General features: G+C 44.1%; 1 protein-coding gene across 1 annotated transcript in view; it reads left to right on the forward strand.

The window, feature by feature from the left end:
* Positions 1–27,733, forward strand: part of LOC144768929 (alpha-2-macroglobulin-like protein 1) — a 299,902-nt gene that overhangs the window by 119,293 nt on the left and 152,876 nt on the right. The window contains exons 6-10 of the mRNA XM_078652936.1: positions 344–503; positions 8,104–8,188; positions 22,283–22,412; positions 23,955–24,066; positions 26,992–27,101. Coding sequence (XP_078509062.1) covers positions 344–503; positions 8,104–8,188; positions 22,283–22,412; positions 23,955–24,066; positions 26,992–27,101 — 597 coding nt within the window. The remainder of the gene's footprint in view (positions 1–343; positions 504–8,103; positions 8,189–22,282; positions 22,413–23,954; positions 24,067–26,991; positions 27,102–27,733) is intronic.

The raw sequence follows: 27,733 nt of genomic DNA on the forward strand, positions 1-27,733 counted from the left end.
CTTTTGCAGGTGGATTACTCTGTTAAAACCATGATGTATATCCTGTATGCCTTATTACAAATGCCATAGGAAATGATGCTCCCTCTTCTCAACCTCTGACTTGTGCAGTTCTTTCTGACTGGACCATCTGTGTTCCCTAGATGCTTTCTTGTTGACACTCTATACTGCTTGGTTGATAAAGTCATTTGCATGGTACACTGGATGGTGGTGTATGTGGTTTCTAGCACTGGTTTAAATGTGGTACACACGTTCTATGTAATTTACCTGGTGGGAGTATGTATGACACACGTGCTACATAGGCCTCCTGGGATGAATCTCATGTATCATTTCCCATCTTCCCCAGGATCCCAGAGGTAACAAGATCGTGCAGTGGGTGAACGTGGCCCCCCATAAAGGCATCACCGATCTCTCCTTCCCCTTGTCCTTGGAAGCAGCTCTGGGCACTTACACCATCGATGTTGGACCTGGTATGACCAGCTCTACCTTCACGGTGGAGGAATATGGTAAGTAATGGGCACGTGTGATATGACTGACACGGGGCAAGTGCCTGAGTGGGCATGGGAAGATGTGAAATACACTGTAAAACCAACTGTGTTACAATCCTCTCAATGCCGACACAGCCTTTTATTGTCAAGTGTAGTAGACTCCAGGTACTTTTGATCTATGCTCCAGTGGGCCATGTTATGTTATGTTATTTCTCTATTAGGCTGGGAAAGGCTACTGGTCAAAACGGCATGGCTTTGGGAGGTCTCCTCTTACTTATCTGTTGGAATAAAAGTTGGTAGTGCACTGTCCACTGCGTCATTGCCGCAAGTTCAAATTGATCCTCATTATAGCCCAATGGGCCATGTAAAAATGAGTGTATTTCTGTGCTTGTCAACTTTTGCATATGCTAAATGTAAGAGTCATCCTCAGTGAGTGACAGACTGCAGGAGGTAAGCCGCTCCATAATGAACAAGAAACAAGAAAGGGTTTAGGCTCCAATCAGTACAGCTGAGCCCTATTCAAACAAGAAACTACAGGATGCCAATACTGATACACAATTTTCACATTTCTACAGGTGCATTGAATTGAAACAATGTCACCATAAAACCTCTGTTTCCGTAAGATTTAATCAAAATGTATTCAAAAACACTACACATAGGAATCAGATGAAGATAATTTAATCCGTCTAAAAAAAATTGACAAACCACAAATATCATCTTCATTGCATTCTTAGAACCACAACAGGTTCTCTTCCATACCCAATCATTCCTCCCATCTCTCCCATTCCTGTCAATCATCCACTAGTTACACTCAGCACACATTCCAGCAAACACAAACCCTGCCCATCTATCAATATTTCACCCAACAAAGATTGATAACAGACAACAACAAGCCAAACAGGAACATTTTGCAAATTATAAGAATTTCAATTTTTGATAACGATGTGCTCACTTAATTGGCTAGAAAAAGTTCGACACATTTCAAACCCCTCCAGATCACGGGTTCTCCTCAGGACCAGAAAGCTTCTTTAATGCCACGAGATCAGCCGATCCATGCTTCACTGTTTTCAACAGTCTACAAAACAAACATTTATTGCGGCGGCCGGTCAAAGACCGAGAGCCGTTGTATCACAGGTATGTTGTAATGAATTTTCAATTCAAAAAGGGGGGTGGTGATGGACAGAGTATCTGAATTAAGCAGAACACTCCTACCCAGTCAAAAGATCAGGGCTTGATCCATCACCGTTTTTTAGCTCACTGCACCATCCCAGTTCAGAACCTGGCTACATGCAAATTAGTCTGTCCCTGGCCCAGTGCATCATGGGAACAGGGCAGACCAAACTACCAAGCCAATTCTTCACTGGAAAGGAAACAAGCTTCCGGGGACCGGTTTCTGGCATTACAGCCGTCTTCGGCCCGGCTTGCTTGAATCCTGATCACCACCCCCTTTTCTGAATCGTTTTGGCCACTATAGGAGTGGCAGGGTATGCTCAGACATGAGTCCCTTGCTCACTGCACCATCAGGAAGTAACTAGTGGATGATTGAAGAGAATGGGAGAGATGGGAGGAATGATTGGGCATGAAGAGAAGCTGTTGTGGTTCTAAGAATGCAATGAAGATGATATTTGTGGTTTGGGGAGAAGGTAGGTGGGTGTTTGCCATAATGAACAAAGCAGGCAGTGCTTCAGGGCGTGGAGTTCACAGCCAGTGAGTGAGACAGTGCTTCAAAGTGTGGGGTTCATAGTCAGTGATTGAGACAGTGCTTCAAGGCGCGAGCAAGACAGGCTTCCAGATGTGAGATTCACAGCCAGGAAGAGAGCCAGTGACGCTTTAATCCAATAAGTGAGCCACAGAGAATCTTTTTCAAGTTATGATTCTCAAACCCGATTATTGAGGCTCGGTTCCCCTCTTCTGCCTCAATCCTCTCCACGCGAAACACTTGAATTGCTGCTCTCGATGTGGCAGGGCTATATCTGGCACTTGGGATAGTGCGATGAGAGTCCCCATAGGGTCACACAAGTCCACAATTCTAGTGCGCTAGACTGACATCAGATGGAGCCCCTGAGGGAATATACAGGCGTTTCTGAGAAGTGTTTAAAAACTCGTGCTCTTAAGGTCGGCTTTTGCTGCCTGATTGACAGGCTCCCTGGTGAGAACTTCTGATCTGCAGACTGGGCCCTGAGGGGGCCTTTCTGTTTCAGTGTACAAAGGAGGATTCCACTGCTTTAAATAGGCAGGTGTAGTACCCTATGCCATTTTAAATGCCACTGCACTTAAAAAGGCCTTCAGCTAGAGTGCTAAATGGCAATCCATAATCAAGCGTTGGCACAGCCAACAGGCCTCGCCTTTAAGACCAATCGGCTTTGCAAATGATTTTAGCCCTGCTGTACAGCATTCCTGATGCTGAGCAGCATAGCTAAAACAAAAAGACAGAAAAAAAATGTTTTGTACGCACCGGCACCAAGCACGAACTGCAAGCAAAATACGGATCCGAGTTGGATCCAAAAAAAAAAGAAAAAATAGCAGGAGTTGGTGGGGAAGCAAGACCGGCAGGGTGAAGCAACGTGGAGAAGGGTTGGAATCAAAGAAGGAGGAGGTGAGGAAGCTACAGGAAGGTGGGGGGAAGCAACACAGGGGTGGACGGAAACAACACAGGAGTATGGGTGGGGGGAAGCGTCACCGGATGTGGTAGGAATGGAAACGGAAAGAGAGGAACGTAGGGAGGCATGAGGAGAGTAGGGGAAAGAAAATGGGTCAGAGAGAGCGAAACGTGAGTGGAGCTGGTATTGAGAAGCGTGCGCATGGGTAAGAAAGCAACACAAGAGAAGAAGCACCCAAGAGCGAATGCATCATAGGGAGTGGATGGAGAAATGCAACAAAAGCTTGGCAGGGGGAAGTACACAGGGGAAATAGCTGGAAAACACGTACTTTCCTGTAGTGCTTGATCAAAATTTAAAAAGTGTTTTCTAAAAAGGGAGCGGGGGAGGCCACAATTAAAGCATCTATGCTCCAGGGAAGGGACAAAGGCACAAAGAGGAGGTAAAGTCAGCACACTGTAACAAACAAGAAGCAAGCAAATGAGAACGACAATGAAACAATCTGCGTATTTGCAATGGGCGGGGCTCTATGCCCACTGTAAGCTAACAGAACATCTCGCAGCAGAGAGCGCATGCGCTGCCCAGCAAGCGAGACCTACAAAGCTGCTGAGTGGGCTCCTGCGGTCCGTCCTGGTTGAACCTAGACAACAGAGTCATCTATTGCCACCCACTCAGTACAGGGGCATTTCAAGAAGGGCAGTAGCTGGGAAGCAAAATATCCCTCTGCTCTTTGGGGTGGGGTAGCCTGTTACCTGCCAGCATAGCCTGAAGGAGAAGGGGGCCAATGGACTGACTAATGGTGCATTTGTAGACAGCATAGGGCTGAGATATTGGTCAAACCATTCCAGGATTTACATACTACTTTACAGGGTAAGGAGCTGATTTCAAATTTGTGTTCGGAAATGCGTTAACAAAAGATGCGATTGTAGATACATTTTAACAGTAACATTCCAAAACACAGTACACAGGGTTCCTCTCTGTCTCCTTCATTGTTTAACCTCTACATTTCCCCTCTTATCTTCGCTCTCCAGCAGCTGGAGGTCACGGTATATAACTATGCCGATGACCTCCAGCTCATCTTTAATCTGTCCTCTTCATCTGATTCTATCTCTAATTTTCAATCTACTCTATCTTTCATCAGGGACTGGATGAACTTCAACCACCTGAAGGTCAATCCCGATAAGACGGAACTTGTGGTTACGGGTGGTTGCTCCAGTCCCTGGAGCTCTCTATTTTGGCCCCCTTCCTTCGGTCCTCCCCCCACCCCAGCCTCATCTGTTAAGACTCTAGGCATTAAATTAAATGACAAACTCACTATTCACTCCCAGATTGGTTCAGTGGTTTCTTCCTGCTTTCTCACTCTTCGCACTATCCGCTCCATCTCTCGTTTCTTTTCTTTTTCTGCACTCAAAGTGATCATGTCCGCACTGGTCCTGTCCCGCCTGGACTCCGGGAATGTCCTGTTTAATGGCATCCCTCAGTACAGCTTGCGCAAACTACAACTGGTGCAGAACCAGGCGGCCCGCCTTGCCTTCGGTCTCCCCAAATTTCATCATACCTCCCCCTCTTGAAGACACTTCACTGGCTCCCCGTCCGGGAACGCGCCCTGTTCAAACTAGGCTGCATGGCTTTCCAGGCCAGGACTGGCCTGGCCCCTATCTTCATATCTTCAGCCATCAAACCTTACGTTCCCGGCAGAGACCTTCGTTCCTCAGCCCAACATCTTTTGGTTGTCCCTCGCTACAGGAAAAAAAAACAGGGCGGCTCGAAATTTTCTACTCTCGCCCCTGTATTCTGGAATTCCCTCCCCTTCCATCTTAGGTCCCTTACCCAGTATTCCATTTTTCGCAAATCCCTGAAAACTTTTTTATTTACCCAGGCCTTCTTGTCTTAAACCTTTTTGTCCCTTCCCTCAGCTTATGTCGCAGCGATTGTCTCCGCCAATTAGGTTGTTTGCTATCTCAGCGCCAAGAAACCGCACAGGTGTATGTTGCGCTATACAAATATTTTAAACTTAAACTTACAGTAACATTTAAAGGCTACTTACTTAAGGGAGCTGTGACAGAAAAGGATTCAAGATACTTCTGAATGAAATCCCTAAAATATTCTGCTAGTACACTTGAGGGCAAAGATCCAGGTGCAAGAGTTAGGAACAGTTTAAACATTGTATTAGCTGCAAGCAGCACACAATAAATGCTGACTGGGGGCAAATGCAAATGGAGCTCACTTGCATGTGGCAGATTCAGACCTAAAGCTGTCCTATACTGGAGACACACACCCTCATTGTCATACTCCAGCTATGCAACTGGTGAATAAGGAGTGACGTTGCATGGAATAAGTTACCCCAACATCAGTAATATATTTCCAAAATTTAGGGCGACACAAAGGGGTTGATTCCGATTCGGGAAAAACCGCTCTGAATAGCTGTTCGGAGCGTTTTTCCCGTACGAATCTTACCCTGCAATGTCCCCCGTACGTACGATGAAGTACGATTCGTACCAGGAGCTGGACTCCGTACGAATAGTACAGAGACCGTACGAATGAAATCCGTGTACGATTCTCCCTCGGAACCCACTGAACGCGACATCCGTATGGTTCGCGGCTGTTTTTTCCGATTTAGAAAGTACGATTCGTATCAGGTACGCACCGTACCACCCTTTTTCTACGGGAGCTGCAAACAGCCGTAAAAGCAAAGTTCGCCTCGAAACAGGTACGGAACGCCCCCCACCCGTGTACGGTGCGTACCCCCCATGATCGCAGGGGTACGGTGCATACCCCGGCGATCATGGGGTGTACACACTGTACCCCGCAATCATGGGGTGTATGGACCGTACCCCATGTTCGCAGGGTGTACGGTGCGTAAACCCTGCGATCGCAGGGGTACGGTGGGTACATCCCATGATCACAGGGGTACGCACCGTACCCCACGATCATGGGGTGTACGGACTGTACGGTGTGTATGTTTCTTTGTTCACCGCTCTGGCTATGAGCAAAGGCTTCAGGGAGCCTGAGGAGATTTCAATCCCCTCGCGCTCCCTGAAGGATTTCTTTAATTTGTCAGAACATTCTGCCCTCTAGTGGCAGAATGTTCTAATAGCCTTATAGCCCTTTGATAGCTGGGCTATACCGGCTATTAAAGTCCCTCTCCCTTGTTAAAGGCCCTCACCTTTGGCTCAGGCCTTTAACGCTGGAGAGGGCCTTTAATAGCCGGTATAGCCGGCTACGGCAGGCTATAAGGCTATAATATATCTTCAAATGCAGCCTCTTTATGATCAATTAGGTAAGCTAGAACAGATATGCTGTCACATTTGTCCTTGTTGCCAATTTCCTTGCAGCAGATTCTTTTTCAAATAAAATTATAAGGTGACTGTCAGGACTCTGCATTTCAAGCTCCGCCCCTCTTGACTCCACCCCCTTTCCTCTGCCAAAACTTGACTACCAGTCTAAGGGTTCCTGGGGTAAATGTTTTCTAATTCCAGCATTGCTTGTCTCCCGTCTCACTTATTTTCTTGATGGAGCCAGAACTTAAAAGTGCACTGCTTGGGTTTCTAAAAAGACTCTCTTATCTACAGCATTTATTTTGGGACATTTGTTTCAATCAATATGGCACAAAGGTATTTGTACTTAAACTTATGTATATGGAAATTTACGGGTACGTAGAGAGAATAGATCTCTGCTTTTCACCCTTCCCATGGGATAATGTTCCCCTTCTGTGATAAGGAGGGAGGTGACAGCATTTGATGCCAAAAAGGAAGCTGCTAATGAGTGATTGGATGAGAACAGCCCGTCAACCCACATTCAAACCCCGCCACCACCTGCCCTCTGACCAGTGCATAATTTGTAAAAGAATGAGTGCCGGTTCCTGCCGCTTTTTCAGAAGCCTGCTGACGGTGGAATAAAAAGTCAGCGCATCCAGTACCAAGGCTGCCAGTCTTAAATCATTTCAGGTCTTTTTAATGCTTTGCCAGACACTCCCTGCCCCTTTATTGCACTCCTGCAGGTTCCTGCTTTCTCCCTTTGTGACGCTTTTTCTGTATTTCTCTAACTCCTCCTTTCTGATCTGTGTGTTTTTCCTACTCTTGCGCTCCCTAAATATCAGATGCGGAAAAATAAGTGCAGTTCCCCAAAATCAGTGCCAGTGGCCACCACTGGCAACCAGCGGCTCAAATTAAGCACTGCCTCTGGTCCTGCTTCAGAAGTTCATTTCGACCTCATGGCAGAATTTCTCATATTGTTAGTTGTTGCCAATTGGCTCCCCCTTGAATGCACTAATGCCTTCCTAACTAGATGGAACAGCCCTGGCTCTTCAACCTCTTCCCATCTATATGTTGATGCCTAAATCACCCTGAAACTAAGTGTAACACCCCAAATCTCTCACACTTGTGGCCAACTCTGCTCCTGAGGTAAAAATGTTAAGAAAACAACTGGTCTGGGAGTCAAAAGTGTCATGTCTGATTTCCTGAACAGCACCTGAAATTGGTATGTGTTAAGAATTCTAATTGGTCAGTGTGAGCTGCCATTTTAGTTGCTGTCTGATGAGCTTAGGGAAGTCTCTGGCATGATGTATACTTGACTTCTGTGCCTGCACGTGGGCATATGCTGTAACTACCCCAATGTGTCTGTATCCTCAAATATGTATATAAAAGAGGGTCAAAGTCTTCTGGAATGGAGCAAGAGGGCTATTCTGCCTTCAGGTTGCTTGACGAAATTGGTGCCCCAGTGACCTTATTGTAAAAATCAAACAAGTGGCCCCTAAAATTGTACCTAGGTTGTCTGCCTCTCAGTCATATAAAGTACTTGATTCAAGGTCCCCTGCCCCACCAGACACCTACAGTATGTTATTTCATCCTTTATGAATTAAGACTCATATTGCCTAATATTTCTTACCCAATATACAGATTATGGAGCAGAAGCCTCCCTCCTCTAGAGGCACTGCTCAGTGATAGGCTAGGAATGGACTGTGTGGCTTCTTGTTTTATTAATTCTGCCTTTTCAGCTTCTCATCTCTCTCTTTCCCCCAGTTCACCAGCGGTTTGAAGTCACCTTTGTGGAGCCCGCCTTCATCTCCATCCGCGACACCGTCATCCGTATTCAAGTCTGCGGCAGGTAGTGTACTGTAGAAGTCGCGTCCTACCATGACTTACGGCGTTTATGCATGTATGTAATCAATACTGTGAGGCGTCCACTCTTCCCAGGGGGCCTGTAGCATCCCTATATTTTGGCCTATCTCAACTCCACCTACTGAATATACTCCAATGGGGTCTTGCTATAATAAATTCTGGATAGACTGCAATATGCTTACCTTTATATGCTATCATATTTTCATTTTTTTATAATAATAATAGAGGTTAAAATATCATTTAGTATTGTGACAATTTTTATGTGCTGCGTTATGCTTTTATTTCGTTATTTATGTCGCAGCGAAATGTCATTTTAATTATTTAATAATAATATTATAGTACTGTCTTTGGGTTTTTTGCGGGATTGGATGGGTAGTGTTTTTTTAAACTATAAATTAATCTTAGTTGATTAAAATGTTAATTAGTTACTATCATTAATAATTATTTATTTTCATGTTAACACATTTTCTAAATATGTATCAAAATGTTTGTTTAGGGTTGGGTGTATAGTGGTGGATCGGGCGAGTAGTGTTTAAATACTATATAAATAAATATATACATATATGTATAAGATCTGTTTAACCCCTTCGCTGCGGCGGCAATTCCGCCGCAGCACTAGGGGGTGGGGCGGCCGCGCGGCGCTCGCATGATCGTGACGGAACCGATCCGTCACGAGCCTCGGGTGAGCTGTGCTTGTTACGGATCGGTTCCGACACGGCCCCGCCCGCTCAATAGAACGTGACACGCAGGCCCATAATCAGCGCCGCGCAGGCGCGGCGGCCGGCCGTAACGGAACAGCTCCGTCAACAGCACAGCCCACCCGCGGCTCGTGACGGAGCGGTTCTGTCACGAGCATGCATGAGGTTAAATATAGCACCTTCGGAGTTTATTACACATGCTCATTGCTATATGCAAAAATCTTGCATTAGTGTTTGTAGGAGCCACTGAAATTATATAATTTTGCAGCTGTGGCGTCTTCAGCATTTTTATGAACTTGCCGCATCTGCCAGATAATCCATCAACTGCTGGACAAACTGCAGATTTCATTAAAAAATATGTTTGAAGCAGAAATATATTAAATGTTGCTAAAAACAAAATTAATTCTGGTGACGCATAGCGGACGGCCCTTTGAAACGTTCACTGGTAACTGATCTATTGCTTTTGGATGTGTTTCTGTGTGAAAGTAGTAATAATAACATAAACCCTAATTCAAACACTGCGAACATGCAAAAATGGAAAATCGATAAAGCAATACTATCACAAAATATGCCACATAACACTGCATAATTCGTTCCATTGGCACCTGGCAGGTGTAAAACATAAATAATTGCAAAAATGTTACCTCAGATCAAGTGCAAATTGAAAATGTTGTGTACACAATAAAAAAAAAAATATATATATATATATATATATGTTGACCGTCCTTTCTCCTGCCTAGCTATACGAAAGTGTAGTGGAAAATAATTGTTACAATTAGGTTAAATTAAAGTAAAAGTGCCAAATGCAAACATGGTGAATACACGATTTACAAAAAACGCTGCATGCATCATAGAATACCCCCCCCCCCAAATAACACTGGAATATGGCTAAACGAAATTTATTAACACTGCGCATACAGTTAGTGCTACATTTTAAAGGGAAACAGTATTTATAATGCTAGATATATAATAGTAAAAAAAAATCAAAACAATTAATTTCAATCAGTACTATTTTGCATGTGCTAGGGTTAAATTGATAAAAGCTTCAAACGTTTTCGCCACGCATACAAGAGATACCTAGTTAGTGCAAATAAAGGGATGATCCATTTTTTCCGATGATCATTATATGCAGGACAGAAAAAGAGAAAGTGTTCTTTAGTTACCATGTATATACAATTCGGCATCTCCAGAGCCAGTCATGGGGTGTGTTGTACCAGCAGGCCACAACCCAACCCCTCTCCACTACTTCAATTTGAGGTAACTATCCGTTGTCTACCCCTTAAACACGGCCATCATAGCACTGCTTAGCGCCTTCCTGGCACATCCGCTCTCCCCATCTTGCTTGTTCCAAGCACCGGCTACTGGGTAGGGCCGGAGAGTCCAGGACCACCAGCAGGATGGCCCCCTCTCCCACCAGCCCAGAGCCCCAATGACTGCCTCCCTGTTGCAGGGTCAGACAGTCCAGTCTCCGCCAAAAGGAGTCCCTGCCCTTTTTCTCTTGCCAGGGACCCGGCCACAGGACGAGGAGCCAACTGGCACTCTCGCCCTCCCCCAAAAGCTGCTTCACCTTCCAGATGTAAAGCTATGGCTCCCAATATGGTTTGTAACCATGTCCCGGACAGATGCACCCCATCTACCCGATACAAATCCAAGTTAAATGCCTGGAGCAAGGTATGCATAATTGAATGGATCGGAGAACCTATCAACAGTTTTGCTACCTCCCTATTCAGCTTTCTCACTGACATGTTCACATCGGCTGCTAGCGTGTTGTCACCCCACACTCTGCGTTTTAGCACCTCCGACCAAAATATGGTGGTGTCTGGTAAGTCCCTTCTTACCCATGAGAATGTAGAGAACAGAGACTCCTTCACTCCTGTCCTGCCCCCCGGAAACATCTTTCACCTCCAGAATGAATCACCAGCACGTCTGGAATGGGCATGCCGCTACCTAGCGCACTCTGCAAATATGCTGTGAGATCCTCCAAACGTTGCCTGTCAATCCCTATTCAATGATGATTGACTCACTTGGCCCTTTGCACTCTCTCTTCCCTGGATTTGTAGAACCATTGCCCTGCTCTGTGTATGACCGAATCTCCACACCAGCATACCTGCGTCCACCGCCTGGTAACCACTGCATGAGAGTCCAAGAAAGAAAAGAAGGGTATAGTTACAAGGCCGCCGACCCCTGACCCCTGCTTAAACTAGCTGTGGTCTAAGCTATTGCTCAAAGCAAGATGAACTCCATCTGCCCACCCTCTTGATTGTTTCCGGTGAGAGGCCCAAATTAGGTGCTGTCATGGCAGCCCCAATGCGGAATGAATGTGACGTGAAATGAGCAGTCTCTACACCCAACAAACCCAGAGCACGCTTACATAGTCCCGTGAACTGAAATCTCGTCAGCGGTGTCCCGTCAGCATGCAGAAGAAGCCTATTATCTCCGCAACCAGGCCTCATCTGCAAGAACTTCTATTCAACGCCACCGGGCAATAACCCGCTCCCTTAATTATCATATTGGCATAGGCGCGTTCCCCGCGCCACTATCGCACTCCCCCCTCCTTTCTTAGCAGCCCAGCGGGTGGCAGCCATCGATCATCAGCATTTTAAAAGCATTCCCTAACTACTGAATGCACTACTCATTCCTTGTCCTACCGCTACGCCGTGAGGCCCCTCATCTGGGAGAATCACCGTAACCGTTGCATCGCATTTTGCGATTAATTAATTAATTCAGAGTTTCCAGAATCAAGCTGGAATATTCTGTTTACATCCATGAAAAAAATTGATACTATTCAACCACTGAAACCACTGCACTGAATTTCAGTTGAATTTTTTTTATTTTCTTTGTACCTTTGTGTTTATGTCCTTTGGAGTCGATTGTGTCTTCTCTCCCAGCAAAAGTATACCCCAATATTCTGAAGAGCACAATCTTTAATCCCTCTCCACTCATATGACCCTGGCTCCCGCCCGGCTCATAGTGAGCAAGTTAAGAATGACACCATGCCATTAAAACTGAAAAAAGTCACGGAGAAGGTAAAAAATCTATGGTTTAATGGATCACTGAACGAAGACAGGCGCAAATTGAGAATGGCCGAAAGAAAATGGAGACAACACCCAGCATCACCAGAGCTGAAAGCCCTCAGAAACATCAGAAACCAATATAACAAAAAGGACATCAACTCCAAAAAGGAATTTTCTAAGAACTGAACTGGACAGTGTCAAAAACAGACCACGGAAACTCTTTGAAATCCTAAAGCAACAATCAAATAAACTAGCCAAAACCGCTCATGAGAACTCGAAGACTCCTCTAAGCTGCGAGGAATTCTCGACATTTTTCACGGAGAAGGCCAAATCGTTGGAAGTAGAGCTCACTAGCGCAGCGGCTAACCTTCCCATCCAATCATTGGCTACGAATGATTCCGACTCGACAACAGAGTGTAGCGAGACAAAAGACAAGGCATACGGGGACACATTCGAATTATATGACCAGGACAAGGTCGCCAGAACTCTCTCCGAAATTAAGGCTAACAACCACTATCACGACCCCCTTCCCGCAAAGTGCTTAAGAGAAATCAGCCATATTGTAGTCCCAATCTGGACCAAAATAATAAACGCATCACTGTCACAAGGGATCCTACCCGACTGTCTAAAAACAGGGCAAGTTGTTCCCATAATCAAAAAACCTACAGCGGATGCAACAGATCCGAATAACTTTCGCCCAGTAACCAACATCCCTTACTGGCCAAACTAATTGAGAAATGCGTGCAGTGCCAACTGAGCCAACACATCACCAAGTTCTCCCTACTAGATGAATGCCAATCAGGTTCAGATCTGGGCATAGCACAGAAACAGCGATCCTCCATATTGTCGATGATGCGCTACAGGCCCTAGACCAAAAGCAAGCATGCTTACTGATTCTCCTGGACCTGTCGTCGGCATTTGACACAGTAAATCACTAAGCTTTACTGACCAGGCCGCAGGACAGGATGGGACTAGCGGGAAATGTGCTGAAATGGTTCGAGTCTTTCTTACGGAACAGAACTCAACGATTTCTGGTCAACCAATCAATTTCATCCATATGCCCTAATTCAATTGGAGTTCCACAAGGATCGACACTTTCCCCTGACTTGTTTAACTTGTATGTCGAACATCTTACAGAAATTTTCCGAAAATCACAGATATCCTATCACATGTATGTGGATGACACGCAGATATACATAAAGATCGCCTCCCTTAAAGACGTTGAGCTAATGAATGAGACTCTAAAAACGGCATTGCAATGGTTAACTTCCAATCATCTGAAGCTAAACGTCCACAAAACAGAGTTCCTACTAATTTCACCAACAGGCAGAAATAAAGGAATGGACCAAGCTGGTGACGGCGATGAACTGCACCCCAACTCTAGTCAATTCAGCTAAATCGCTAGGAATCACTTTAGATGAAAACCTTGACATGAAAGCTCACATTAATTCAATGGCTAAAAGTGCCCGCTTCCACCTGAATTACTTAAGAAAATTGAAACCATTCCTCTCAGAGGCGGAACTTAAACTTGCAATCCAATCCCTAGTTATCTCTAGGATCGAATATGGCTGCACCACCCTAGCTGGCCTACCAAAAACGTCCATAGCACCTCTAAAAGCTTGCCTCAACGCAGCTGCAAGACTCATCACGGGTTCGAGAAAATTCGACCATATATCCCCTCACCTGAAAGCTTTAAACTGGCTACCCGTTGAAGCCAGAATACATCTAAAGATAGTGTGTATCACCCATAAAGCGCTCCACTACAACACGCCAAGATACCTAGCCAATAAAATTAAGCTATCGGGAGGTAACAGACCAACGAGGAGTGCCAAGGAGTTGCTGCTGCGACCAGCCTTTTTCAGAAAGAAAAAAACTTATGACAGAGCGTTCTCAGGAGCCGCCCCCAGAATCTGGAACTCACTCCCTCCAAACATCAGGAAGATTCAGAATATTGGAACATTTAAGCGAGAAGTGAAGAGCTTCATGATGTGTAAATACCTTACATAGGTTTATTGATCACGGTTACAAACAAGTGCAGCTCTACTTTCAGAACATTCCCGCCATCAGTAAAGGGGAGCCTCAACGGGAATAAGTTGTAGGATTCGACGATTTGAGACTGGCGTCATTACTGAGGCAGGCATCACTACCTCATGTCAATGTGAATTTATATATTACCTCACATCGTAAAGCCATATAATCTTCTACCTCATACTGGTTTGCGTAAATAGATATGATGTAAGTTAACCGTAACCGACCTCCTAATGCATAATGTTATTACTGAGGGATATATATCTATACGCTCCTCCCAAAGCCTTATAACTATCTACCTCATATGTGCGTGATGTGACTATCTACCTCAGTTCTATATGATGTGATCTATATGACTCTATATGTTAATCATTAACATGCTCTCTTTTATGTGAAGCGCTCTGATACCCATGGGTCTTGTTTGCGCTATACAAAACACTATAATAAAATAAAATAAAATAAATAAATAAAATAAGAACTAAGGGGTGCGGCTGGGTGTGGTGTGGTTGGACCCCAAGCTCTCGTTTGAGCTTCAGACGAGGCGAGTGGCAGGAACTTTGGTATCTTGCAGAGTTTGCACAAGACCTTGGACATCCTGCTAGGATGCTAGGAAGACCATGGTCCATGCCTTAGTAACTTCAAGGCTGGACTACGGGAATGTGCCCTACCTGGGGGCCAATGTCAGCTGTGTACAGAGGCTTCAGCATATACAAAATGCTGCAGCCCGCCTGGTTCTGATGCTGCCCAGGAGAGCATCTTCAAGGAATGCGTTAGTTGCTCTCCATTGGCTCCCGATTAAATCCGGTTCAAAGCTCTCTGTGTGGGCCACTGAATCTTGCAAAGGAAGGGGCCCGCATATCTATATAATCTTCTGAGTCCGTATATCCCCTCCCGCCAACTAAGATCTACTGGGATGGGACAGGTTACTGTCCCTTGAGTCAGGACGGGAAGGATGGGCGGGCGCTCCTTTAGGGTTGTGGCAGCTCAGCAGTGGAATAAACTCCCGTGGGGGCTTAGGATGGAGACATCAGAGGTGACCTTCCGTAAAAAGCTGAAAACTTTCCTTTTTCCAAATGAGTAGCTTCTGATGTTGCTCTCCGTTCGGGGGGTGACCTAAGAATTGATGTTTGTCTGTGTTTTGTGCCGCAGCGCAGGATCACACTAGTAAAGTGTAACCAAGCGCTTTATAAATGTCATTATCATCATCATCATCATCATCATGTACACAAATACTGGTGCTTAATCTGTATAGGAACAAGTGCAGTGGTCCAAACTTTTGCTTGGAAACCCATGGCTGGGACTATTGAAGATCGGGATGCTGAATGCCACGGCTGTGTAGTCTTGATTCCACCTCATGCTTCACCACCACAAACTTCCTGACCATTTGTCTCAGTCTTTAAACATTTTTTACATTCCTGCTTCCTTCATGTCACAGTTAATCTTTCTTTCTCTTTCTTCTTTTTTCCACCTCTTTGATTTTCTCTCTTTTGCTCTGCGTCAAAGTCTGATGGGGAAATATAAGTGCTGGTACACAAAGAGGAGTGCTTGTTGACCCCACCTTCAACCACCGCTCAAATTAAGCACTATCAAATACTGAAGAAGGAAGCTTAGGGGATAAAACAATCAGGGGCAGATTTTCAAAGAAGTCATGCAACCTGGCGCTACAGCCAAAAATGCTGCACTGCGTTGTGAGACAGAGAGGGAGCAGGAGAGTGCCATATATACAGAGGTATGGCTCTCTCCTCCCCTCTCCCTAGTGCCTGCAATGATTTTAGCTGCCGTGCACCATTGCGCTAAAATGCGTGCTTGAGTCTCGCATAGGTATTGTATAGGAAGAGTACCCTTCCTGTACAAAATACTATGCCTAGACAAATTCAAACAATGTTCCCACTTTGTATGTGTGCTGCACAGTGCAACAAACTTGGAAATTTGGAGAAAAAAAGAGAAATGAAAACATTTCTCCTCTTAACGCCTCCTTATATATGGTGTTAACTTTTGGCGCTAAACCATGTCCACAGTTGTTTGTAGATAGGGATTTGCATCAAAAGGCATGGGTGGTTGCATGGGAACACCCATGTACCACACAAGTAATGCCCCCTTGGCGGTAAGTAATGCAAAACTATGTTTGTGCTGATTGCATTGCTTGTAGGGTACTTTCCAATGCAAAACAGTTTGGAAAGCAAATTGGTAAAAAACATTTTGTGCTGGCTAGTGTCACTTTTGTGACACTAACCCCTCTCAAAAGGTTTACAAATCTACCCCTAAGAGACAGCGCATTTTTGAATGCTCTTGACGCTACTCTGAGAGCCCTGCCCAGCTTAGTACATTTTGAAAAGCACTGAACATAAAACTCTACAAAAAACATAAGAACTTATTTGAACCCTCTGACCCACCCTCCATTACAGCCCCTTTTCCTTAGCTGACTATCTTGTGTATGTGTCTAATCGCTCACCAATATTTCATGTATGAGCATGTTGGTGCATTTCAAATCAACTAACCACATAAAAAATTTAAAAAATTCATTGGTGTCAATCTAAGTCCAAGTGCCACCTTAAAATGGTGGAAAGCTCACCACATTCATTCTCAATAACTCTGAAAGAGTCAGTCAAAGGGTTAATTTTTGAAATTCCAAGACACGCCTGTTTTTGTTAAAGTGTAAGCCTCATACTAGCAAAAGATTTAGTACTTGCTCTTGCGAACTAAGAAGTGGCGTGCAGGAAAGTGTTGACAGATACCTGGACTTTCCAAAAAGGCGCTACTAATTAACATTGTGATGCAAAGAGAAGGTATTTGGCATTTTGAGGCGGAGGTGTGCAGTGCACCATTCCAAGTAGGTACATAATGAACTCACTCTGACATTACAAACATGTTTTCTAGTTAAATGTAAAAAGTATTTTGTGTATGACTTTATTCATACCAAAAATTCAAAAAATGTTTATGGTGGGAAGCTGACAAAAATCTAACAAGAAAAAAGAAACTGAAATAAACTTTTACGGTTTGGGGGGTGCTCTTTGACAATGTAAAATTATTAAGGCAGTTGAATAGATGCAGAAGATCCATCGGTCCTATTTAGACCACAAATAGGGCAGACGGTATAGCCATCATTGTTTGGCGGGTAACCAATTAAAAACAAATTCCTTCAACCAATTTCATTCGTATATATAAACTCCACAGAAAACTGGGTCAATTCTTAGAACATAATATGACATCCTGAAAAACCTGACCGTAGACTTCATCAAATGTTTCACCAGCAGGTATCCCATCTCCTGCCCCAGAGACCAGGCTTCAAACGAGCCCACCTTTGAACCCCTTGCGGTAACCGGCAGACACTCTTCAAATCTTACCTTAAAACAGTGGGAGGAAAGACAAGAAAGGCAGAATTTATTTGACGAGGGGACTACAGCAAAGAAAGAAAGGAGAATTCAAAGCAGATTCCCAGGGTTCTCTTCCATGCATGCCGAGGAAGGGAACATCAGATGGCGGTCCTCAAAGGTCTCCCCAAAAAAATAAAAAATAAAAAGTTGGAATGGACTCAAATCTCCACACAGAGCTAGAGGTATCTCAAGGTTCCTCATCACAACATTTTCATAGTGTACAGGGAGAATATTCATGAAGAAGTGATTGACTGATGTATCACAATGGAATTTTATATATTTATTCACTATTATCATATATATTCACTGAAAAAATCAAAAGTTACGGGTAAGTTATAGTTAGGAATTAGCATTTGAAAAACCTTAGAAATTCCCAGAAAAAAACAAAGGTTACAGAGCTGGTAAATTAGGAAATAGGATTGAAAAAACCTTACATATTCCCTGAAAAAACCAAAGGTTACAGGGACGTTATAGTTAGGCTGATATTTCACTCTTACAAAACCAGGAAATTCAACACTTATAGTTAGCTGAGCTAACTATAACTCGCGGCCCGCAATGCACTGCTCATGACCTCACATATTGCATTACTCATGACATGGTCAGTGACATCACTGATGACATCACTGATGACATCTTAAAATTTCCTAACTATAACCGCCCTGTAACCTTGTTTTTTTTTTAGTGAATATATATACATGGGTGGTCCCCGGGGCTCTGTGGGTGGGGCTGGAGCCCCCTGGCACATTATTTTTAAATATATCCCCGGGAGGAGGCAGTCCCTGGTGCTGTGTGGGGGGGGGGTGGAGCCCCCCACTCATGATTGTAAATGTAGCCCGGGGGAGGTGGCGGTCCCCAGGGCCGCAGGGGGCCACGCGCGCCCGTGCATTCCTTTTTGTTATTGACCCAGGACCTGGGCCACCTGGGGGCCTAAAGTAAACAAAGTGCAGTAGCCCATGCTTGTGTGCCCCGGAGCCTGGGACGCACCCAGACCTTGCACGAGCGAAGCCCGGGCCAAGGACAGGCCCATCTGTGTCCGTCCGCAGCCGTTCGAGGCCAGGCTGGCCCATTCTCTTGGCTGGCACATCTGGTATCCCTGATAAGACTATTATTTTCACTATATTGTGGTGATACTATGGTTGACCGTTGCAGTTGATAACACAGGAAAGTGCAAATTACCCCAAGATTCTGGGGCCTAGAATACGAAACCTAAAAAGATAGTAATGTCATCACCAACTATCTTACCAACGCGATGCGCTTGATTAATAATTAAACTGTAAATGTTAAAGCTTAATTGGTGGCCACTAAAAGTGCTCAGTGGGACATAATAACAGAAGCTACTGATAAGCCCTCAACACGGCTATCGGTCCACAACTAATTTTACATAATGCACCCAGTCCTGGGACCACACAAAATGTATCTCTACTACCTTGCATGTTAACCGCATCATGAGAGATCACAGAACAGCTTTCAAAACAATCATATATGGGGTTGCCTCCAGGGGTAAGTGTAATATATCATCAACTGAGTCCAGCTGTCTTGTGCTTTCTTTGCTCTGTGTATGTGCAGGTCCTGTGTCTTGGCTTGTATTAGATATCTGGGCAGAAGGGCCGTTCTCTACTCTTTCTGTTGTTGTGGAATTAAATGAAGTAGAGTGCACCTTCTCCTTAGCTTGAAACTTCTCTGGTAGAGATTGTGGGACTGATGGAGTACCTTTTAGCTCATCTGATAATTGTCCAATGATCAGAGACAGCCAGCTCATGGGAGCCCAGTCTTTAACAGATATTATTTAGGGCCAGATACTTTGTTTGATTTAGTGATTTATTTGGACTTTGTTGCTACATTTTTTGCAGGTTGTCTGCATTTTTTTGCTGGGGTGAACCTCAGGGTGCCTTCCACATGGTGCAGGGATGAACAGGGGGGCACCATTGGTACCCCCTTGGCCCCCAACTGGAGGCAGCAGAGGCCAGGGGGCCAGTTAGGTCCCCGTACTCGCTCTCTGGCAGACTTTCCATGTCAGAAAGCCCGGAATGGAAAGCCTGCCTGATACTGACCGATCTCACTTCTTGACTTCTCACTAAAGCTGCTTGGTAGAATAATACTTGAAGGATTAGAGACCTGGGTGAATGATAACCATGTGTTAATAATTCACAATGCAGTTGGTACCCCGCAACAATGCATTAATTAGAACTTGCTTATAACCAAGTACACTACAGCAAAAAAAGGCCACATCCACCTTTGCTTTGCTGATTTAAGCAGCGCCTTTGACTTTGGAACTGTTAGGTGCCCCCATAGATATTATTTCTTTCCTGTCTCAGTTGTATAGTCACTTGAACACCCGGTGTGTTATGGAACTAACAGTGAATGTACCCTAAGGTTCAGAGTCATAATGGAATTTACCAAGGGTGCACACTCGCGCCCTTTCTGTTTTCCCTTTATATAAATGGGTTGGACGATTACCTGCAACAATTGACAGCGGATCCCCCTAAAGTTGACTCCCATCTAACCTCCATTCTTTTGTTTGCCGATGACACAGTGTTAATATCACTAATCGCAAACGGCCTGCAACAACTGATTAAAGGTTTCGCTTCATATATGGAGGGCAAAGGCATGAAATTGAACCTAGCAAAAACTTTAGGAATGGCATGTCGATCAGAAAAAATCAAGAAAAAGACATACACCATTAAAGGTGAGGTCCTAAATGAAGCCCCAAAATGTACCTACTTAGGCATACATTTCCATAATACTGGCATTTAAAAAATGAAAAATTAAAATTCCTGATAGCCTTGAAAGCAATCTTTAGGTGTGTTGCTAAAATTGAAATAAGCCTGTTAGAGATACTTCAACTATATAAAAGTAAATGTATCAATAGTGCTACATGGGGTATGGGGTGTGGCAGACAGCAAGTCACTACAGGTATCAGGGAATAATTTCCTTTGTAGACTCTTAGCAGTTTCACGATACACCTTTACTTATATCGCCCATAACGAACTAGCGGTCCCCCATATCGAGGACATTATTCACATCAGTGCACTCATAGTCCCATAGGAATGAATGGATAGCAATTCCTTAATTACGAATCACATTTTTTTGCAATTCCTAAATGCATATGCAATCGCAATTCTGTAATTGCGATTCCTTACAAATCGCAATTGCCTATTTTGATGCATGTGCACCTATGTCTGGATGACCCAGCCAGTATTTTATATTACAGCAAAACAGAATGGAAGATGCTTCTTTTGACATACAAAATAGCTAGGAAGGAACATAGTGAGTCTATCAAATTGACAGCCCAGAGATATGTTGCTGTCCATAACAGCCTGGCATCCACAATTATCTATCTCTTATAGCAAACATACAGGACATATTTTATCTTACAAGGCTACGGCTAGGTGCTCTACATTTCTTAATAGCTTTTCTGACCATGGGTGCCTGGCAAGAAATGTACCCAAATGTCCCTGCGAAGGCCTTTCTGTACAATCCACGCAGCATTTTGTCCTGTTCTGGATGTTAGGAAGCATTTTTTAACGCTGGTGCGGGGCGTTCCATTGAGTGGGCGGGGCCGTGTTGGCCAACGGACGTGCACAGCACTACGGAGGTAGTGCTCGCGACGGCCGTTGGCTGACGGGCGCAACGAAGGGGTTAAAACTGTTATTTAAAGAACATAAACGTTGTCATTATAAAGCTGCTTTTAACCATGTATGTAAACTCGATACAGTGACATTGTGTTTTGCAATCTCTTCATTTATTTCTTCGGCAATCAAAATAAGGAAGAGATATAGCTATCTAGAAAATGTACTCTATGAGACTGATTAAAATGTGTACCATTATAATATATGTCTATTGGTGTTAGATCCTCATGAGATCCATGTCTGACTGCTAGTAGTATATTACTCTCAATTATCACTCTGTACTGTATTTCTTTTAATGAGTTTTTAATATTTTAAACAATGATTATATTGTTTTTTGTATGTATCTTTTATGGATTTTTAATGGAAACAAACAGTTGTCAAAAGTTGTGCTTGTTCATTAATGTCAGCTGTGTAGCACTCCTTGCTGATGAGGGTGTTTCAAGACACCATAGAACATGACATGCAATGGGGTGCCCTTTACCAGGGGCGGCTCCTCTGTTTGGGTGGAGGGCGTAGCCCCACTGAAATGCCCCCAGAGACAAAAAATAAAATGGTAACAAAGTTTAATTATTACCATTTTATTTTCCATCCCTCCGTCTCGAGCGGAGCGTCAGGACGGGGTGGCGCTGCTGCAGACTGGCAGCAGCAGAGGGAGCAGGGCGCTTTCAGTTTAAAGTGCGCATGTCTTTTTGGCCGGTCATCTTGCGACGGGCAGCCACACATGCACACTTTAAACCTCTCTAACCCAGCTGTCTTAATACAGCTGGTTTACAGAAAGCAAAAGCCTCCAGTGCTCTTCTGAGTGCTGATAGAGGCTGCTCCCACCAATCCTGATGCTGCTCTCATGCTGGTGAGAGCAGCACCAAGATTGGCTTGGGAGTTTTGAGCCTGCCTGCCTCGAGAAGAGAAGATTGTACTTGCATTAAGGGCTTTTAATTGATTTTTTTTTCTTTTTTAATGTCCCATCCGCCTCACCACCCTTGGGACATGCCAGCCACCACTGTCCTTAACGCGCTCGTACCAGACAGTACCACTACATGCTGGCCTTGCTCTTGCACAGGGAGCAGTTCTGTCCTTGCGGTCTACACTGTCACAGGTAACACCAGTGCCGCAATGAGTGCTTCTTGCGAGGGGGGAGTGATGGTGCGATGAGGAGCCTCGCAGCTCCCGGAGCAGTGACATTGTACCGTGCCCTGCAGCAGTATATTAGAATTTATTGCTCGTGTATTCCGCGTTCACCAGTCACTGTCTTGGAGTTGAGGTCCTCTCAGATGTAACGTAAGGTATAGTGTGGCATGCAAAGCTGAGTAATTCATAATACCATCTCTCTGAAACAGATACCCATATGGCAAGCCAGTGCACGGGAAGGTAAATGGAACTTTGTGTCAGAAGCCTCATGATCACTACCTACGTCGAGCTCCTTCGATGGACGCATATGAAGAAGTCTGCCAGACGTTTGAAGGCCGGGTGAGCAAATCCACTGGAGACCTCCAGGGCTATACAGGAGTCTTTTCTTGTGGAAAAATATATTTTCAATGGAAGTATACTCTACAAACATACACTGGAAGACCTTGATTTATGCCTGCAAATTTAAATCACTGTGGAACAACATATGTTATTATGGCACATTTCCTAACATTGTAAATTGAGGAGTATAGGTAGGCTAGCAGGCATTTCAGGACAGGTGGGCATTAAAGGAGCATGAAATACCCATACACTGGAATGTTCGTGGGGGTTTACAAGTACTTTGCTTTGTTTCCACCCTAGAAAATGCCTGTAGCACTCCTTTTACAAATGACATGAATAGGTTTTTTTCGTGGTGGGAAGCAAAGGCCCTCTATTTTATGGGTGTTTAGGACAAGGACTTCCCCAAAAGAAAAAAAGAAAAACATTGTTCCTTGTGGAAAAAACATTAGAATGTGCAACAAGTGCACCTGTGAATGGCCATCTTTGAATTTATTTTTGAAAAAGAATAACAAAAACCATGACTAGAGGGCCATCCATGCATCTGCTTGCCTGAACACACATAGATTGTCATCTTTGAATATTTTTCGTATACTTCACTGTAAACCACTGAAGAGGAAACAAGAATTGGCAAACACATTAGCTTGGCAGACAAAAGCCTCACCTATTGGCTTTACCAGTGCTTATTTCACTATTGATGCTTATTATTGTTTTGCATGCTGCTTTTTCTAGTATCATACTATTTGTACAGGCATCTACTGGAACAAACAACAAAGTGATGGAGGAAAAGCTTGAATTAAACTCAACTACTAACAATTGGTCATGGCTGCAGTCCAGTGCATCTTTTTTTGCCCACTATTCCACCCAGACAGAGACCAGTTGGGTATTTCATTCAATATTGGAAAGTGTTCAAGACATCAGATATAATTTCATTTCATGGGTTGCTTTCACTTTAATATTCTCTATACTGTGTTTGAGACAAGGATTTTTACCTTAAGAAACAGAAGAATTTGTTCCAGTAACTACTTTTGTGTTCAAAGCTATCACTTCCTGTCTGAAAGGGTTAACAAAACAACCTATTTAAGGTTGACTGACAATTTACTAACTGGGGCCTTTCATCAGTTAGCTTCTTGTGTTATTTTCTTGTACCTTTAAGGCAGGGCAGCAGGAGGTTTAGGATTGCAGTCTAGACATCCAAACATTGGCCGATTGCAGGGAGGTAGTGGTAGGGCTTTGGTGAATTACCTTTTATTTGAGGTCCTGAAGTTCCTCATACCATTCCTGGTACTACCTGCAGACATTATGGGCTGACAAGACAGCTGCTTCTAGTTCCTTGCAGCTTCAGTCCACAATGAATATGCCAAGGTGCTTAAGAGCTCTTAGAATTATTCCAGCCAGATTTCACAGAAAAGAAGATCAAAGAAAGGTCAATTTTCACCAGGGCAATTCCAAAATGAGGGTATCGAGGATGACCTATCATGATCTGCCTCACCGACCAATGACATTTCTCCATTTGTTCATTGATGCTTTATTGTTGCCTTGTAGACGGGCAGGGATGGGTGCTTCTTCGCCAGATTGAACACAACCATCTACAACTTCAACTATTGGAGCTACCAGCCCTTGGAAGCGAAGGCAATCCTGACCGAGGATAGTACAGGTATGTACTGCTAATGCCCAAGCGCAGGACCTGAGGCCGCAAGAGAGGCACACTTGACAAGCATCAGAATGCCAATAAAAGGAAGGGCTCTGATATGATCAGAAGCAACTGAATGTAGGTAAAAAAACACCAAATGTTCATTTACTGCATGTCCTCCCTGTTCTTATTTTCTATGTGACACCATAAGGGTGGAGCTGGTAGGACACACACCAATCCATACAGTCAGCCATCCATCCAGGAAACAATCTGTCTATATACATGCACTTACATATAGCTATTACATCCCTCTTCATCCATTGGTCTGCTTTAGCTTTAGCTTACCAAACCGTGCTACCAAGTCTTATCTAGCTGTTGTGGTAGCCACATCCCAATCAAACTCTGCTAGCCACCACTTTCTTGGAAAATTACTTCTTAGACTATTCCAAGATGGCCGCCAATGTGTCCTCTTGTATATTCAGGGGTGGCCAATTTGGAGATATTTATGTAAGACAAAAATCCGTCCAGAATGGCTGCACGTCCAAGTGAATGCTCAATCAACCATGTTGGAATGATGTTTGTTACATTTTATTACAAAAAACACTTGCAAGATATCCACTCAGGGCCATAAAAAATCGGGCCTGCAAAATTACACGCCATTCCATGGGGGTTAGCTTGTGATAGGTTAGATTTAAATGGAGAAATACCGCCTGGAATCGTCCACTCACCTTATATTTCTGCACCTGAATCTGCTTTACTTATCATCTGGGCCTAAATGTCCTAAACAATGTCCATGTGTCCAAATTACCAAAACAATACAGAGCAGATCAATTCTGACCAATACACTAAGACCTGGAATGCACAGCAACAGGCCCCTACACCATTGCTGGTAAGGAAACTGGGACACAGAGAAACAGAGTAATTAACCCTAGATCCCTAAGTGTGGTGAAATGGACAAGGTAGGATTAGAACTTGCTGTCTCCATTTTCAGAGCTCACCACATAGCTACCTAAAGGCATGCCCATGATGCGAAATTTATTAGTATGAATTCTCCCTTTGGGTTCAGAAGGGAACTTTTTTGCAGTGCTGAATGTTTTGTCAAATAATTTGCATGGATCTCACTGATGAATCAAAAACCTCTGGCTGAAGTAGCATAAAGAAGTACTTGGTGCATACTTGATCCATCCTACTGCTGAAAAAACATGTTTACAAGATTCTCATGACTCACTAATCCCATTTTATGTGACTGTCAAGAGATGGTCTATCATAATGCGGGCTTCTTAATCTTCAATATAGAAGAGCCACCGCTTCTGGAGTCAAGATGCCTGCCCCAGCAGCTTCCCTCTGGAAGTTAGTGGCAAATAGCAGAAGAAGTAAAAAGCCACAAAGCATAAAAACTGGCTTAGCTCAAGCAAGGTTTTGTTGCCTGGTACAGAAGATGTATTTGCGGCTAAAAGGGCATTCAGGTACCAGTTTGCTGGTAATGTCGTTGGCAGCTTTTTAAAGTTGAGTATCCACAAAAGCATCCCTAGATTAAGGTACTTTGCACACAGGTAACAGATTGCATGCCTCGTGTGCACTGTTTTGCCCTCTGGTTTGGTGTCCTCCACATAATGTGACCCTAGGACATCTTGGGGCCTGATCTCCCCAGGCTGGGTCCCTCCTGCACCACAGGGTCTGCAGGGGCTTTTCTTATGACCTTGGCCTTATTATCCCTTGTATTAGAGTTAAATCACAGTATCTTTAGTTCCCCCAAAGAGGCTCTTTCAGCCTTACAGCCCCACTATGATGATTTTCTGTCAAACACCTAGTGGGGCAACCCCCAAAGCTTAAAAGATTTGAACATTCAGACAAGGAAAATATCCACCTTTTCTGTTTTATGAGCTGCCCTTAATCCGCAGGTTTTAGCCGCAGTTAATTAGGCCATGGCCTAATTTCAATTACGCTAGACTAATCAGAGTAATTCCGCGTTACTTCTTTGATACGGAATTTCTGATAATTATGCAATTACTCCTCCTTGCATGACTTGGAGGGCAAAATCCTTCAGCTAGAGGATATTTAGTGAGCGCAGGAGGCCGCACACATGAGCTATCTGTGTAATACTCCATTTAGAGCTATTTCTTAATGCAATATACAACCTTGCGTCCATTTTGGAATTAGGGTGAATTTTCATGCTAAGAAATAGCTGCAAACGCAGAATAACTCTTATCCCGTAATTATGTTCAATTCCACTAAATTCTCACTAATTTGGTGTGAGTACGCTACACTGAATTCTGCAAGTTATGCTCAGGCCTACTCTTAATGCCCTGCCTCCTGCCTGACCCTACTTTTAATGCCCTGCCTCCTGCCTGACCCTTCTTCAGGTACTTTTACACTCTATGAGTCACCCAGCTAAGACTGCCATGTAATGCACAGACCTTTACCTCTAAGGCTTTTCCACCATTGAAGGCGTTTTAAGACTGCACTTTTGGAAACCTCTTCTGATCTTTTTTTGGTTTATGCTCCGACCGACTGCTGTAGCGGCTGACGCACATCTGATGACGGACTGACGTCTTCCATTGTTAACTACCTCCTCGAATGCTCTTTGATGGAAACTTGAGATCTTGACAAAAAACAGTGAAATGGAATTTAAATGGTGAGGTCATTTAGCCATCCACTCTTGACCTCCCTGGAGACCCTGGACCCTGGAAGTGTTCCACATATCTACCCTGGGAGAATAAAACAGAAAATGGGGTACTTGAAGTAGGAGACTCTGGTGGGTGGTTCACACACCTTTAATGAAGCCCCTCTTGACCATTGAACCTATTTTTAAGAGAGGGAAAACTTGAGGATGAAACTTTGAGTGTAGTTTGCAAACTGCACAGATGAGGGGTTCTGCAGAAATGTTATTTTTTATCCTTTATCACCTGGGGGTGTTTTCTAATCTTTTGTTGCTGGTTCACCCACCAGGCATCATGGAAGATGGAGAACGGAATTACCAGGTATCCTTCGTGGCTGCGACAGCGACCTTTCAAGCTGTGGAGAATCACTACATCCCCGGAGTCCCCTTTACGGGGCAGGTGAGGCTTGAGGCTGAGAAATGCCTGAGGACAGATGGGAGGAGTCATGGAGGGTTGGTGAGCCATTAATGTCTACATTTATGGGCCAGTGAAGATAAAAGGTCTGTTAAAGGTACTAAAATAGCATATTGAAATGCTGGCTTCCAGTGCACTTAGATCTCAACATGACAGTCTAACATGTGGACCACACCAATGGGCGTGATTTTTGTGCTTTGCGATAGCCATATCCCATCTAGTTCACAGCATGATCAGGCATTGGTGGAGAACTTAGTTTTCCTCCTGAATGAAATTACTCTGGATATCTGTGACTCTCCGAGTGATGTTAGTGTTTGTGTGTGTGCATGCGTGTGTGTGTTTGTGAATGTGTGCGTGTGTGCACGTGTGTGTGCATGTGTGTGTTTATGTGTCGCATTTCCCTGGTGTCTGTCACCTCTGTGAGACTGCTGTGGTGAAGAACGACTGAATCTTCCTGCAATAGATTATTGTTGTGAAAACCACTGGTAGTTGTCAGACAGCAAGGAGAACAGGGGAGCGCTTCACAAATTACTCCATTTACGTGTGTCACAAATTACTCCCTTTACGTGTGTTTGATATTTTCTTAGGCAAGAATTTATCTTACCTTTAAGAGAGTT

This window comes from Lissotriton helveticus, chromosome 7 (genome assembly GCF_964261635.1).
Source record: "Lissotriton helveticus chromosome 7, aLisHel1.1, whole genome shotgun sequence".
Classification (NCBI taxonomy): Eukaryota; Metazoa; Chordata; class Amphibia; order Caudata; family Salamandridae; genus Lissotriton; species Lissotriton helveticus.